Below are 16,723 nucleotides of genomic sequence, written 5' to 3' on the forward strand. Positions count from 1 at the left end.
AATTTGTCATTTAATTTCATACAATTTTATTCAGATGCAGGTCAGTCACACTTTTCTTAATCCCACTGACGTCTGTTTTGTTTAAAGGAGTTATTTCTACCGTGTTTCAACAGAATATACTGTATACACTAAGTGAAATATTAGTTATTAAGAAAAGCAGACTGGCCATAATAAACGAAAGTAGGATATATTGTTAAAACATTTTTCACACGTTATCAGAAGCGAACTACTGATTAAAAACGTAACTAAGTCGAAGTTCCTTGTTATGCAACGTGCTGGCGTGCCCCCTTATGGACATTTATTGGTAGTAATCCGGGGGTATTGGTCAAAACAGAACAAATGAGATAGAGAATACAAGTGAATAAAACAAAACCACAATTAAGATGCATAAATCACTTTTATAAAGAAAATATTCATTGCCTTCCTCACTTTTGACTCATGATTGCAACGACTCCATTTGACTGAGCAGTTCATCTTCTATCTTTAAATGTAGCCTATTTTTGTCATTCTATCTTTGATTTTTAAATATTTCCAGCACCATCTCTATATTGCTTTAATCAAGTTACATCACATGTATACAAGCACAAACTGTCAGTCTTATTGTTTTTGTTTGGTACATCTCAATCAAGATAGCCCTTTTTTGTCCATTTCCGTTGGTGCTGAAAATATGTAGTCATATTTCTATGTACTGTTCTCTGGGCTGCATACTTGTGAAAACATGACAATCCAATTTTTGGAAGAAGGGTACACACGTAAAACTACAACCAATGTTGAGCACATGTCCAAGAATGAGAATGTTAATTTTATGTCAACTATGCATATAGAAAAATAAAAGCCAATGTTCATATCACACCTCTCGTCAGCGATCCTGTTGGATTGCACAAAGAGTCAGAAAAGAAGTCACACATACAAACATAGTAATTGCACAGCCTTCTCAATGTGTAAAAATAGATTGAACACAGTTGTTAGGACATGGAGGAAATTGCTTTCAAGAGGACGGTTTATGGATTGTTTTCAGGATGCAAAAATGTGGTTACATCTGATATAGATTTATACATATTTCTCCATTCTATACATTTGCTATAAAACGTCATGGCTTAAATTAACAGGTCTAAAATGTCACTTTTAAGTTTCCTGTGTATGTTTCACCAAAAGGGAAAAAATATATGTATATATCCAGCAAAGCAGCCCAATTTTCACCATTTGCTTGCAAGACTCAGCAGGTAGCACAAATGACTAGATTCAATTAAAGTACCATTGAGGGCATGAGTAATGAAGAGCAGTACATTCTTACAAATACAAGGCCCACTGTTCATTATTTTCAAATCTGACTTTAGTGCACAGGAGAGAGTTGCCTAGGATCACTTGCCCTAGTCTCTTCAAGGCTCTTTTAGGGAGCAACATGTGGTCATTATCTAACAGCATTGCAGGTACGAAACTAGCCGAGCTTGTAACACAACAGATAAGGCTCGAACGTCACCCTTGGTCTTGAGTCCACAAGTGGGATCTCTTGCTCCAATGCAAACAGATTATTTTACATCTCGTGGCAGAATTTTCTAACACTGCATGTTAACATGGATTGGATGGTTGTTACTCACTCCCCCCCCCTCCCCCCCTTCCAATCTCATCCTAACTTGTAGGAATTGCCTGGTTGCTCAGTTTTCCTCTGTTCTACACATTATACAGTGTGTGGACCCTTGACACATACTGCATATCCTTTTTACACTTGACACATACTGCATATCCCCCTTACGGTGTTTTTTCTTTATTTCAACGCTGATATAGTTTGCTCAGTTCCTGGGTCGGCGGGCATAATGACAAGACTGTTACGGCACAGTCTTCACCCTTTGTAACGCAAAAAATAACTATGTTGAGCACACTGGGACATTAATCGACAGGAATTTTGTCCACTAATTCCAGCGAGGGCTGCTCACTCTTCTCCAGCAGCTCATTCTTTTCTGACTCCTGCAGCTGCTGCCGTCGCTGCACCTCAGCTTTCAGGTTCTCTAGATCTTTTTGGCTGAAAGAAACAACGTATTAATCATCTAATTTCCAAAAGCAATTCAAAAATTAGTTAAAAGGCTGTCAGATGAGTATTTTTCTCTTAAGTTTATAATATTTTTCTTGGTTGTGTACATACCTTAGAGGGATAAAAATGATGCCATTGATGATGTTGAGTTGTTCCAGGATGTTGGGCATGCTTGGAGCAGTGAACTAATCAACAAGATGAGGAGGGGGAAAAAAGCATTGCTTAGAGTTTCTTACCAATTAGACAAAAACAGACAGTTCATTGAAGTCACCTTAAGGGGCATGATGCTGGCACTGGAGCCATTTTTATAGATCTCATTCATTGTTCTTTGCAGAGCCACAGCCTGTTGGGTGAGGCACTTCAGGTACTCTGAGCTTTCCTTGGTTTTCTCGTGAGCCTCGCCCATCTGCGCATAACACGTATTTAATACGGAGCCATCCAAATAAGGAACTGCAAGAGCAGAGATCTCTGATACCTGGTTCTTGTAAATAGTGTAGCCCTCCTTTTCATGCTGTAGCGCCGAGCGGAACTCCGCTTTGCTTTCGTAAACCCTAGCAGTAAGATGATGGCTGGACAGAAAAACAAAGACTGTCTCACCACCGTATATGAAACCATATGAATGTAAATAAGTGATATTATCAGTCCCCACCTGAGCGCTACTTTGAGTGACCGTGATCCATGGTACTTTGAGTTGATGGCCAGAGCGTTCTCCAAGAATCTCAGAGATAAATCGTACTCCATCACGCTGTGCAGTACCAAGCCGATGTTACTCTGAAAACAACAATAACAGTTGTATAACCTGCTCAAAGTTGGACATTGGAGGCAGAACCTTTTTTTTTTTTTTTTTTTTAGTTATATTAGTTTTTTTAATATATATTTTTATTAGTTAAGTTATAAATTTAAAATACTTCAACAATACATTTACAAATCTATATAATGAGATTTGACCGCCAAACTCTGTCATTTGTGTTAAATTACATGGTTATAGTAGCACATACTTGACCACCTCGGGATAGAACATTTGACATCAGCTTCTTGGCCTGCATACCCCAGCAAGAGTGGTTCAAAGTACAAATGACAATTTTATTTTCATTGTGATCATTTTTAGAATTAGAGATCTTATTTGTTACACATAAACTACATGGCTAATCATTGAAATTATTGGAGTAATGGCAAGAGTCCATTTAATGGGGCGGCATCTGAAAATTGGTGCAAATTTAATAATTTGATGTCATTCCACTTAAACTGGGGCCAGATAGGACTGAGCAAATTGTTCTAGTTAATGGCAATACACAGCCATGCATGTCAGGATTTATTTTTCCTTTGCGTAGGTCTGCACTCTCTAACTTTTGATGTACTCAATGTATGAGGTACCAATCTTGGACAAAACCAATCAACATTGTTACTTCAGGTAGAACTTACATCTAACAGTGCCATCTCCGGGTGGTCTTCACCGCACACCAGCAGCATGAGGTATCGAGCTCTGTAAAGCAGCTTCAATGCCGTGGACAACTGTCCATTAGCAAAGCAGTACAAAGCCAAATGCATCTGGGGAGCAAAAAAAACAGAGCAATATAAGACAAGTATGGCACCAGCAGAACAACTGTCAACAACAGACAAGACAACTTACATATTCTTGAATTGTGTTGGGGTGCTCGATGCCGAGAACTCGTTCGCTCATGAGAACAGCCTTTTGTTGGTTGCTGAGTGCCTGCAGACAAGTAGGAGAAGGTCATTTAGCAAGTAAAATCAATAGGACACAAATGTGAAAATGTTTGCTAATTTAGTCGCTACATCGCTTAGAAGCCCAATGCATCACAACACAGTCTAAAAATCAATGATTCCTTTTAAAGCAGCTCACAAACTGAGCCTTCTTTCAATACCTTCTCATTTTTAAAGATGTAATAAAAGTCATACGCTTACATATGGAATCGCCAAAATTTAGCGGTGCCTCTATAGACACTCGAATTGGTCTTGGGAAGGATATGGCCCCTGAATTGGGACACAGCTGTTGTGATTCATTTAATTGCCAGTGTATACCTCAGCGTGGTCCCCCATGATGTAATTAAGGCGAGCCAAGAGGCGCAGGCAGGCACAAATCTCCACGTGCATAGCGCCATATACGTTGTTGAAAAGGTTGAGGGCCTCATTGATCAGCTCACACCCCTCCTTCAAAAATCCTAGAAAGCCACAAAAAAAAAATGAACAAAACCTGATGCAATACACAAAATGTATCTTGGTGTGAACCAGGCGCAAGTAGTAAAGAGAGTCTTACCTTGCTGGACCTTGGCCTGGCCACTCTGGAAAAAGTGGAAGGCATCTGAGGCTTTGGGATTGACGTGTTTTACAACAGGGAAAATATTAAGGATGTCCTCCTCTGTAAAGGTGGGCTTGTGGCGACTGTCAAAGTTATACTCCTTGATCAGAATCTGGAGAGCAGACCAAAATGTTAAAACGTTATAAAGACTTTTTTGGAGGGAGAGACGAAAACCTACCTGGATGCCTGTTTTGATTGATATTTCTCTGAGCAAAGTGATTTTCTGAATGCTGTATTTCTCCATCACCTGGTCCACATTTTCACTGCGGAAGCGAGGAGATGATTTGATCATCATGCCTCCACTCAGGTAGGACACACCCAAATTAGTTGTTACCAATGAATGGTGAAGTGATAGTAGCTCCGCGCCTCTGAGGAGATGTTCTTCCACAACTCGCCGGGCGTTAGGCTGGCCCATGCTGTGTTGTCGCCACTTCCAGGAACCTTGTTGCGCCGCTTGCGGCTTTTGCGGCGCGACACGAGCTCGTCGGCCGGCAGGTGTCCAATGGCATCCGGGAAGGAACTCAAGAAGCAGTTTAGGAAATGGCTTACAGCGGCAGAGAGAGCGGACAGCTCCACACCCTTCATGAGGAAAACAAAAACAAATACATCATTTTAAAGTTTATTTTAGTCAAAACACATACTGCTAAAACTATTGTTTCTATAGAATGCCACCAACCTGGAGGTATGTCTTGAAAATATGTTTTGCACATCTGGTGATCATTTCAATGATTCCTATTCTCTAAAGATGCAAAAGGAAAAAATGGTAGAATGGTAACTATCAAATCCAGTTACAGTGGATATGAAACAAAAATATATAAAAAATATAAGCATGTGTGACTGGGTATACTTTGAAAAAGTGACTTTGTTACTGATTACTTTAGATTAAACTGACTTTTGTTAGTTACACTCAGCAGATGACCCTTCCCTAAAAATTGAGGTTTTGTCAATACTTGATTGTGTAAACATCCGTAATGTCTACGAATATTAAAAAAAAAAGGACTTACTTTTTTCTACTTTCCCAAAATTGTTTTTATCTATTAAAAAAAAGGAGCTACTTATTTTTACTTGACTCTCGAGACTTGACTCGCCATAGGCTGTATCATTGTATGCAGAATAATTTTGCTGTATTTGATCCCCTGCAACTTTTTTAATCCCAGTCCCACATTAAATCTGCTTCATCTCTTACACCATGAGATTATTCGCATGTCAGTGCAAAGTATTTCCAAGTGCCAAAATATTAGACCTACATAGATGTGTTCCAGCTGGGATCTGGCAGGAGTCTTGTCCACAAACTCCAGTACGGTGCCCAAGTAGCGTAAATTGATGCCTCGCTGGTGCAAGGCCTCCGTCAGAGTGGCTCCATCCATGGGCAGAGCACTTTGGTCCAAACAGTCTTTAACCTAGTCAGAACATACATCATTCAGACTTGACCTCTAAAAGAAATCTAAACAAAGTAAGTGACTACAGTTCATAGTATCACTGACCAGTGATGGAATCTGGCAGGAAACGAGGAAGGCAGCACAATCTTTGAGTAACTGCTTTTGCTTCTGGATGTCTTCTGTGCTGTCGTCTGGGAAACGCACTCCTGGTTCAACAACACATTAACTATTAACAGCCAAGGAGGTAAAATAGATGGAGTAGCCTCCTGACAGCATGACGGAACAAGTCAGCGAACTGCAACTACAGTGAGTTGCATCTGAGCAAACAAATTAATAAAGGCATGAATTGCACTATAAAGGCAAAATAAATCATTGTGAATTGACATAATTCAACAAACAAAATTAAGCATCCGATCTTACCTGGAGAGAAGATATCAGGGTTGAAGCGGATGTCAAAAGACGTATTGCTGATAGAGCCAACTGCCTTGCAGGCATTGAGGACGACCTCACGGCTTTTGGGGTCTGTTTGAAAACGACGAGTAAAAATATTGGTCAGTGAGGCGAAATGTCATGATTGACATTATTTTGTCAATCAATCTGTACATTAAACACAACATGCAAACAACACTGTGATGTATCAGTGCAAACTCAACCCCACTTAAGAAAGGAAAAGTGTCAACATGCACATTATACAATCCAAAGTGAACAAATCAAACACCCAAAGACATTTGGACATTTTAAGTGGTACTACACAGTACGAGCATGATTGGTTTGAGTTATTTCACTCAGCAGGCTGGAAAAGTGACAGGGACTGAGGGCCAACACTCTTTCACCATGCAGGTTGAGGACTGAGCAGGCACAGCTACTCAGGTGGATTGAAGCTGCTTGAAAATGTGAAGGGATGTTCTTTCCGACACTCATAACACCAAAATTATTTCTCTCATTGCGACTATACACCAGAGTAGCTGTCCCAGCCTTTGAGATTTTTAGACGTACCAATACCAGATCCATCTTCGGCAACTAAGGTCTCCGCTAGCTCTTTGGCCTGAGCTAATCCTGGAATACTTTCCTCAAGCTCCTTACCCTCCAGTGGGCTCTTGCACTCCCCATTCTGTGCTGCTGTCGGCTCCAAAGGACCATTTGTGGCCTTTGAAGGTGTTTCCTCCCCATCAGTCCCAATGAGGCCGCTGTCCGTTTGGACCGGGCCATCTGTAGAACCTAGCGTGCTTGAATCTGAAGCGGCGGTTTGCGTTGCATCAGCATTGGTCTCTATTTGGGACGTTTGAGTGATGGCTGGGGTTTTTTCGTTCCTGTTGGCATCCTTGTTAGCTTTCTGTTGCATGAGTTGAATTGCAGCCATCTTCATAAAGAGAAGGTATCTAAGAAGGGATATAATCCACTATTATTGTAGGTATGGTGTGTTACTGAACAGCAGAAGCGAGGACAAACACTAACCTGTGCTCAACAAAGGCCTCAATGAGTTCTTGGCGAAGGCAAGCGAGGCGGTGGCGGTGCTGGCGGGGGAAACCCTGACGCTGACACTCTGGAGCTAACTCCTCTCCCTCCACAGGAAGGAAGTTGAGGTCAGGTGGGAAGGTGCGAAGAAGGTCCAGAATATAGTGACGGCCATCATTTCCGATGATGCCCTTACATTCGACTGATGAGCAAAGCTCCACAGCCTCGTTCTTCTCGTTGAGCACATTGTACCTCTGGACCTGAGATGACAACCCAGAAAAGGTGATCGTTAAAATGAGGTATTGCATTATCGCCCAATAGTTTATTGGTCTTTATAATATTGACTATATAAATGTAGGTACTTGTGGATGTGGACACTGAGAAATAAAGTGTGTCTAAATAAGCAGCGGCCATTTTTGAGCAAACACTTGTGCTACTGACTTTGAGGGGCCTGCTGGTCTTGGCCAGAAGCTCAAGGTATTTGCTGTGGGTCACAACTGTCTTTCCAAAGTCAATGGAGCCATAGATGACGCTCTGTTCCTGCTCGCGTTCCAGGATGCCAGGGATGATTGACTGGGCGGTGACACGGTAGCCTCTGTAGTCCACCACCACTGTGCCCAGTGTGTAGAGTCCCTCCACATCCACTGCCCCATAAGCTCTCACACCATTCAAGTCATTGGTGGGTGCGGCATGGGCGGCGGCGTCCCCGCCCAGCTCACGATAATGGTCCCGCACGTCAAAGCCCGGGCTGAAGAAAATGTTGTTCCAGATGAACATCTGCATGTGCGTTTCGTCACCGGGATTGATGGCCATTACGTTTCCGTCGATGACTGCCATGGCGCCCCGTGTGGCCGCTGCTGCAAAGTCGCTGTGGACCTGCAAAGAGAAGACAATTGAGAAAAATTTCAGACAAAACATGAACATTTGGCAGTGGGAATTTATTTACGATTAAGGTGAGACGATGTCCTCATTTATACATATTTTTTTCTAAATATCCTGTTTACACAAGAAACAATTTAACTGTATATTCAGCCTCATGAGATCCAAGAACCTGTTTCCTGGGCAAATGTGTATGTGTGCGTGCGTGCGTGCGTGCGTGCGTGCGTGCGTGCGTGCGTGCGTGCGTGCGTGCGTGCGTGCGTGCGTGCGTGCGTGCGTGCGTGCGTGCGTGCAATTGTGGTGATGGTGGGGGACCGTGACTTTTTAGAGTGGTGAAATCGGAAAAATTAACCTAATATGTATCCTTGGTAAATAAAACAATTTCGATGATACAATTCATCCAGTTCAATATGAAGACAGAAGTACCTTGAAAATAGCCCGCTCCCTTAACAGGCGGTCAGGCAGATTCTTTCTAGGAAGCTCTCTTGTCGTCTGCAGCTCCTCATTCCAATCTCTAGTCTGAAGATAAGCAAAAACGTATTGTTAAATAAATACATCTGTAAATTTCAACCAAAATGGGACATTAATGTTTCATAAAGGCAGAAATCATTATATGAGACTCCTGTCGGATCTCAAGAGGAAGCATATCTTATGCCCAGTTGCACACAGAGCGATGCAACCGTACAATCATGAACAAATTACAGACCCTCACCTACCAACTTTGAAAAAAATAAATAACTCGTTCTAATCATGATATCATGAAACAGCAGCTTAAGGCGGCATGTACATTGTATTTAACCACAAACAACATAATGTAATTGTCAAGGGGAAAAAAAGTGATTGTCCTAGCCACTGTCGGAGAAGAAACAGGCGACAATGAAGAGGAGTGTGTGGATATTTGAGAGAGAGCCGGCAATGATAGTCCCATTGACTGCACTTGTGTGCATTTCATCAACACACATGCTCCACACTTTGTCTTCCAGCTATTTCTAAAGCATTACTGTATTGGTGCAGCTTGGCAGCAATCAGCTGGATCTGGCTTAGTAACCGGAAAAGATTACGGGACACAACATGACCCTTTTTTATTTGCTGTTATAGTTGACGTTGTGACGCTAATCACCAGCAATTCAAATTCCAAATCAAATCACAGCTTACTGACGACAGTCAGCCACCCTTGAAAAGTAGTTGCAGCACCCTGCAACACTACACAACAGTTCCGTCACATTCAGTCTCGCAGTAAGCAGCAGGTCTAATGTTGTGACAAACTAGTAGCCGTACCTGTCCTGGTATGTGCTCTTCATAACCTAAACGGGAAGTGTAGGCATCCTCGGCTCGAACACAGTCCATTGCATGGTCGACCTGTGGTGACGTCCAGCTGTACACCTGGAAAGGTGTGGCTATTCGCTCAAACGGATGCCTCTGGACCCTGCATTGTAAAAGACAATTACATCAACAATGGGGATTTTCTCGTGTCAACCACCAGATGAGATGTCGGAAATTTCACCTTTTCTTTTGCAGGGCAGTGAAGTTCTTCTTAAAGGCAGGGCTGATTTGGCTCAGTAGTTCAACCAGAGAATGGCTTAAGAAACTAGGGTTGGCTGGTTTGGGGTTGAAGGTGTAGGTCGTCGACCTGAACAACACGGACACAAACATGAGCAAGTAAACTAGTGTAAAGTGATTTTGTGGAAAGACCAAGGTTCTACATGGCATACGTTCTGGCCTACAAATGTAATCGACCTAATTTATGTGACTGAGCTCTTTGGTATCCCAAGATTAGGAGAATGACACAGCAAAACAGAGAATGTTGCATGCTTTTCAATCACTACTTCCAACATACTCTTCTGTTGTATAAATGCTAAGGAACCCATGTGCAATCTTATGAGGTGATACGAGGTCTGTACTAAATATTATGACGTTAAAAAGAAAAAAGTGTTCATTGACAGATGAATGTACACATAGTAGCAATGTTTCTCACAGTTATACTGTGTCATAATGTTTTTTTTTATTTTTGCTATACCTCTCTATATCATTCAGTCCAGCTGTACACTGGAAGCAAAATAATGTTTACTTAATCTCACCAAGTTGGCGAAATCTTACAGGTCATTTAATCATAATGGTGAATCTAATGTTGTGGCTACTGAATATCGTCTTTCGATTTAGAATGAAGAAAAATTAGTGGAGAATGTTCTAATCGAAGAAAGTACTTGACTGTTAACTGCAGCACATGGCTCCATATGGGCCACTAAGCATTAGGTTACTAGAAATGAGAGAAGTTGACTAACTGGTTGAGGTAGAAGCCGCGTGTTGAGGCAGTGACACTGACATGGCGCTCTTCTACTGTCACGATGTAAAGGTACATGAGATCGCCATGCATCTTCCTGTTGCCGGGGGGAGGATTCCAGCCACTCATGGTCAGGACCTTCAGGCACTGCAGAGGCTGTTTGGGAAGACAAGTGGGTCCACATTTTGTTCAACTGCAACAAATGGTATTACACTGGAAGTGTGCACAAGAGAGTCACAGCATGCTTGAAAACCAAAACCTCATCGTGGAAATTGGGTTTTACCTTCCATTCCTTGTTTTGTGGCTGGATGGGTATTAGAGGGCGCTCTTTACTGCCAGGGAGAATGTGTTCTGGGGGAGTGCAGTCAATCTGCTCCAGCTCGCTGCCCTTCTTCTTCCGCTTGCAACTATCTGCAGTCAGAAAAATGCAAACCATGTCCACATTGCACATCAGACAACGGTGCAGAGTCTACTACAGGATGCTGCAGCAATCTCAAGGTACCTCCAAGGTCTCCATCTGTGAAAATACTTAGGAAGGAAAGAGAGTTGCAGTCCACTCCGTTGTAGGCATCTGACGGGTCCAGACTCTTCAACAGGTCTCGGATGTGACGCACGTGGATCCGTGCTTCACGCACAGTGTACGGCTCTAAACAAGCACAGATAACAAAAAAAGTGGATCGGAATGGTTTGTCTGGGCTTGATGAATTGTCCTTATTAGAACTTTGTGGCCGATCATTAACATTTGGACTGCTATGTCAGCTCCCATGCATCAAAGGACTTTTTATTCATGAGACAGCCACTGCAGATGCTTATCACGCTGACCTTCCACCACTTTGAGCAGCGAGCCTTCCTGTAGACCTTCAATGGACTTGAGCTCAGCAAAGTTGGCCAACACGTTTCCGTCCAGCTGCAGCGAGAAACAGGTACGGTGGCAGGCATCCTCTCGGTCAATCAACACCTGATGGATCTCCTGCACCATCTCCTGAGGAGACACCTGAGGACAAAGAGGAGGAAGAGGAGATGGGAAGATAAGGGGGGGGAAAAAACTATGACGACACATGTCTGTTTTATTTCTTGTGTACCTGGAGATCAAAGGGCTCGGCACCGGGTGCCTGGATCTTAACGGTGAAACCCGTGTCCTGGATGACGATCACCTCCTGCTCACTGGAGTCGTCGCCTCCGTTCACTTCACTGTGACTGTCCCTCTTTGACTCCAATCCATCTGTGTGCTCATGTGCGCCTCCACCATTCACCATGACTGCTTCTGCACAGAAAAGCAGAGACAAAACTCATTCAATTAATTTTTCCGAGGAGTGCAAACAAAATTTTGTCACGCTGCAACCTCCAGACTATTGAACCACATGACTGGCTGATGTCCTGCCAAGCAGTGGCGTCAGCAACAATAGCACAAAAGCTGTTTAGTTTGAATGAATGGAACTATTTTGGCCAAGACATTTTCATTCAATAAATGCCACTTTTAAGCATTATACTGTCGGTACAATACATTTGTATTTACATAGCGCTTTCGCAACAGCTGTCACTGCAACAAAGCGCTTTAAAAAACATTAACATTAATACATAAGAACACATAACATAAAACAATGGCAAAACATTGGCAATAATACAATAATAACTATGCCTTTGTTGTTTGAAGCAATTATAGATGAAATAGGAGAGTCAGTTTCTTTTCATGCTTGCTTCATCGATCACAGCGTGCATGACATCACACATATTTGCAACAGCCAAGTTTGGAAAGTAAACCTCCATTGACGAATAGGAGATTGACGGGTAAACGTTTTTTGCTACGAGTCTAAATTTGCAACTCCTACCACTGCACAAATCATTATTATCTCCTCAAGTAAAAGTGACAATAAAAGTAAAGGCTGTGGAAATTGAGCAGCAGGACTGAGTAGTATACCGAGGGATTTATGCATTAGGGATTCAGCTGCTGTCAAGCGTGTGTGCGCACGCCCTTGCTCACCGTCAAGGGCAACACGGCGTCAGGGTTGCTAAGATAGGGGGTGGGGCTTCATAAACTAGACCCTGACCGACACTGGCAACAAATGAAGAAAGGGGGGAGTTGCAGTCACAGGACAGAGCAGCCAGCAGCCAGGCTGTGAATACCAAACAACAGCTTCACGCCAGTTTAAACTGTCCAAAACTAGGAGTAGGTGCCACAACATATTTAATATACCTGAGCTAAAAGACCTTAAAGAGCTAAAACACAGCTGCAGCTGTAACAAATGTGCTATATAAATAAAGTTGTGCTGTATTGTATACATATTACGCATATTCTCTTTGAGTGTGAGATGCCTGAAGTTGTCCGACTTCAACAAGACTCTCTTCCACACCTACCCATTGAAAAACATACTTGAAGAATACATTTGTTGATGGCAAAAAATGGTTTGATTCCAGGTGACGGATATATATAAATATCCACTGCAGCAAATGAGTTAATTCAGATGCGGCATCTATTAAACTGGAGGCTACTAACTGTGGAAATGTCATTTCAACATACAACATAACTTGTTTGTCAAAGAATAACTGAATTCCAGTTCAAAGCAGGGAATGTATCACGCCTGGGAGCACAAAAATAGTCTGTGTCCTGTTCCAGGCAAAAATAGGAGGTCAAGGCAAAGGGATAAATTGAACATTAATCTGACAGAGAAGCAGCCAAGTAGCAAAAACATGACTATAAATGTGCGCAGCTCTACTATCAGGCATTTACAAAAATGAGAAATGTATCAAGTCCAAGGCCTGAGACATGAAGACCCTGGCAGCTCCCATGACGTCATCCAAAAGGAGGACAACCATGAAAAACAACATATAAGGCCTTATCAGAATCAGAATCAGCTTTATTGGCCAAGTTTGTGCATGCCAAACAAGGAATTTGACTCTGGTTGATATCAGCCTCTGTACAACATTTAAGTGATTAACAACATTCAGGTGACAAACAACAGTTAAGTGGCAAGAGCCGAATATGATTGCCCAGTGATGTCTCTGAAACTCTGAGTGGTGTGAGTTCATCAGAGCGAGAACCTGGGTAGTTCGAACAGACTGTGACCTGGGTGAGAAGGGTCTGTAGAGATGTTACTTGCACGTTTCCTGGTCCTGGACAGGTACATGTCTTAGATAGATGGGCGGTTGGTCCTGATTACAATAACACAGACAGGAAGCGTAATGATTTGGATGGACAGGATGAGCTTGTGAGCAGAGGAATAGTGCGAGGGTGTCTGTGATTCTCGGGATTAACCCAGTCACCCTTCACCCGTTTCGGCAGCATTAAAGCCGCAGAGGGTCATGCTTGACCGGTGCAACACTCTGGTTCCGCAACATAGTTTAGGTCCTATTCTTCATCCATAGAATGAGCCACAGATGGGCATCAATTGACCTGAATGTGAGATGTTACATTTAAGAGAGGAAGATAAAATTGTGCCCTCAATTTGGATTGCAAAACAAGGACCATAAATGTCTTCTGCTTGTAAAACACATGCATGCCTGTATTAAATGCGACATTAAGAGTTCATGTAGAGTAATGCTATTTTTTATTTACAACAAAAAAATGCATCTTTCTTCATTTATCTATGCCAGTGACAAGCACAACAATTGAATGCTCTTTTACTAGATGGCACAGGATACACTAACAAGTTTATGGACATGTTACCACTGTTCAAATAAACAGGCCTAGATTCATCCGATGAGTGATGATCTACTTTTACCTAGCACATGATTCTGCCTCAAGTGTTCTAAACCAGTGTCAGGAATCGTCGGCCCAGTACACAGCTGGTACCAGATCTAATAAAGCTGTGTCATTCTGCACGATAATCGTTTTTCCTTCAATAATAAAGTTGTAAAAATCGAGAGAAGGCAAAAACAAAATCACGATTATTTAGATTAATCGTCCAGCCCTAGATGAGGAACAATTGTTGCAGCAGTCCATTGCGGGATGGTATGTTTATTAGAGGAATTCGTTAAGGATAAAATACGGTATTGTCCTCAAATTAATGTTGGTTTGCAGTAACACAGCAGCTCTGCTTTTATCTAAAAAACAAAAAAACATGCATAACTGCATTAAATGTGTCTTTAATTTCAGTACAGCTGTCATGGGTTATTTTCTAATCGTCACGAGACCATTGATACCAATCCCAACTGCAGCAACAATATGGATCTTTAAAATGTCAGTCGATGCATTATCACACCGGTCGAGTGGTTGACACGTTGAAAGGAGTTTTCTTGTCAAACGAGACGAATGCCACATGACTACAACGCAGGCTACGGTGACTTGCTTGCCAAGTTGTGTAACTTCTTTCTCGGCTGACTGCCATCCTCGGCTCGGTGTCCATCGAGCAACATGAACACCGAGCTTCGGCTTCATCGAGAACGGCTCCACGTTTCAACGTCAGTACTCACCAGCTTGTCTCATTAGAAGCGTAACCTTCCCTTTCACAATGAACGCACCTTCATGACTTTTACTATGTAAGCAACGGCTTCCGCTTCCCGGGCGAGAGGGACACTCGACTCCATCCCCACCGGTGGGGGAGGAACGCAAGTCGGGAGCGCGTTTAGACAGGCTCATGGGTGCTTTGATGTCTTAACAATGAGTCATCTTGGACTACTACTCACTAGAGTAAATAATCAAGTGTGAGATACAGTCCAAAACGAAAGGGAAACACATTTAAGGGATAAAGTTTGGAGAGTGACCCCCGTGTTTGTGTCGAAAGTGTGCGACGCCACTGAAGGTGACCTTCAGTATCACATACGTCACTACGAGTTTGCGCGAAACGTTTCCAACTTCGGATAGTTTGCATTTGGGGGTTTTCAAATGAAAAGCAACTTTATACGATTACTACATGCACGCAGAAGCTGTGTAATAATGTTTCCACTAGCATGGCTAAAGCGCTTGACAGCGGGCTAAATGTTAGCATTCCAGCTAAACTGTTTAGGTTGGTTACTTGTGCATCGGCATCCATTGACACGTACTATCCCAATAACAGACTTACGAAAACAGTCTGATTTTGTATATTGCTTTAAAAACAAAAACAAATGAAACATTATACCGTTAGCATGTAATACAGGTGTACCACTAACCATTTAACATGACACAAAGAAGGTAGAGGTGAAGCGAGACAAACATAAATGCAAGGACCATACTGTTTACGCGTATATGAAACAGATATGACATCTCACCACAGCTACACGGCTCCTTCAAATGCGCCCTGCTGCTCTCGTGGGCGTCCTGAGCACCATCCCCGGCTTCCCCCGCAGCAACATCAGCCGGACTGCAACCGGGCGCAGAAGCCGGGGTGTCGTCCGTCTTGCTCACCATGGTCAAAAAGACGAAACAGGCTGACAGTGTTGGAGAAGAGCTATTTACGAGTCGGCTTGGTTTGGTGTGCTTTTGGGCCAGTTGGCAATCTACATGCGCATGAGACGGACTTACAAAAACAAGTGCGATAGGAAGGACAGAGATGTATGGATCACACGTGTTTTTCTCCTTTCCTCCTTTGACCTCTTTGCCTTTGCCTCGCTTGGCCCCGCCCACTGACCGAGGCTACTACGGAGAGTCACACGTAACAAATCTCTAACACTTAAGTATGGATGACCGAAATTGACCAAATTAATTAAATAACAACACAATGACACTTTATTTAAATTAGCATGAATTAATTAAATGTTATATTGATTAATTAATCATGGACTTGAAAAAAATCAACAAATAAATACTCTTGTCCTTTTGCGTTGCTACATAAGACGTTTTGAGGTTCTCAATATTTAATAATTGTAATTATATAAGTGTTGTAGAGATTTTTGTTTGTGTATTGTTAATTGTGAAGAAATAAGGTGCCTGGTTCTGACACATGTCTTTAAGAATGTTTATACTCATGGTACTGAGAGTAAAATATGTCAACAGTGTATTCAGCCAATCATCTCTCTTGCTAATCTCCTTTCTTTCTGATTCACATCAGTCTTTTATAACTTGACTTGAATTTAGGGATAAATACCAAGAACATAGCAAAGGCATTCTCCAAAACAGAATAAAAAAAACTTTTATCATCTGCCTACTTCCCTAATTTGCTCACTTCCCAAGACAAGTGAGAAGTTGTTCTTATCACAATCTGAAGGACAAATATTTAGGTTTTCATTCAGAACTGCTTTCTTTGTATCAAATACTGTATGAATACAATGTTCTTGCTCCAGGGGCACTTCTAACAAAGATAGCAACATGCTAAAAGTACAATAGTACACTTTGATGGTTGCTCTATGTAATTAATTATGCTACTGATGAGTGAAACATGCAAAGTACTTTCAGGTAACACACTTATTGGATGCTTACTTAGGTAATCATGCACCAATTAACTCTACATGACAGTTGAACACATCTA

At 42.2% G+C, this 16,723-nt stretch overlaps 1 protein-coding gene across 3 annotated transcripts; it reads right to left on the reverse strand.

The window, feature by feature from the left end:
- Positions 1 to 378: 378 nt before the first annotated feature.
- Positions 379 to 15,892, reverse strand: cluha (clustered mitochondria (cluA/CLU1) homolog a). 3 transcript variants are annotated; one of them, XM_049725435.1, is made up of 28 exons: positions 15,781 to 15,892; positions 15,528 to 15,686; positions 11,423 to 11,604; positions 11,163 to 11,334; positions 10,843 to 10,986; positions 10,624 to 10,751; positions 10,342 to 10,496; positions 9,564 to 9,689; positions 9,338 to 9,485; positions 8,486 to 8,578; positions 7,622 to 8,056; positions 7,181 to 7,440; positions 6,722 to 7,104; positions 6,146 to 6,247; positions 5,831 to 5,931; positions 5,594 to 5,746; positions 5,023 to 5,085; positions 4,681 to 4,925; positions 4,525 to 4,609; positions 4,305 to 4,458; positions 4,070 to 4,209; positions 3,660 to 3,740; positions 3,452 to 3,577; positions 2,679 to 2,800; positions 2,505 to 2,598; positions 2,301 to 2,435; positions 2,141 to 2,214; positions 379 to 2,020 (listed from the first exon to the last, which is right to left on the reverse strand). In XM_049725435.1, the coding sequence occupies exons 2-28, from the start codon at positions 15,664 to 15,666 to the stop codon at positions 1,888 to 1,890; spliced, it is 4,173 nt and encodes a 1,390-aa protein (XP_049581392.1). In that variant the 5' UTR covers positions 15,667 to 15,686; positions 15,781 to 15,892; the 3' UTR covers positions 379 to 1,887. The 3 variants fall into 3 exon arrangements, with proteins under 3 accessions (XP_049581392.1, XP_049581393.1, XP_049581389.1); XM_049725436.1 differs by lacking the exons at positions 15,528 to 15,686; positions 15,781 to 15,892 and adding an exon at positions 14,751 to 14,931 and having other exon boundaries at positions 6,809 to 7,104; XM_049725432.1 differs by lacking the exons at positions 15,528 to 15,686; positions 15,781 to 15,892 and adding an exon at positions 14,751 to 14,931.
- Positions 15,893 to 16,723: the final 831 nt, after the last annotated feature.

This window comes from Syngnathus scovelli, chromosome 7, assembly GCF_024217435.2.
Source record: "Syngnathus scovelli strain Florida chromosome 7, RoL_Ssco_1.2, whole genome shotgun sequence".
NCBI classification, from domain to species: Eukaryota; Metazoa; Chordata; class Actinopteri; order Syngnathiformes; family Syngnathidae; genus Syngnathus; species Syngnathus scovelli.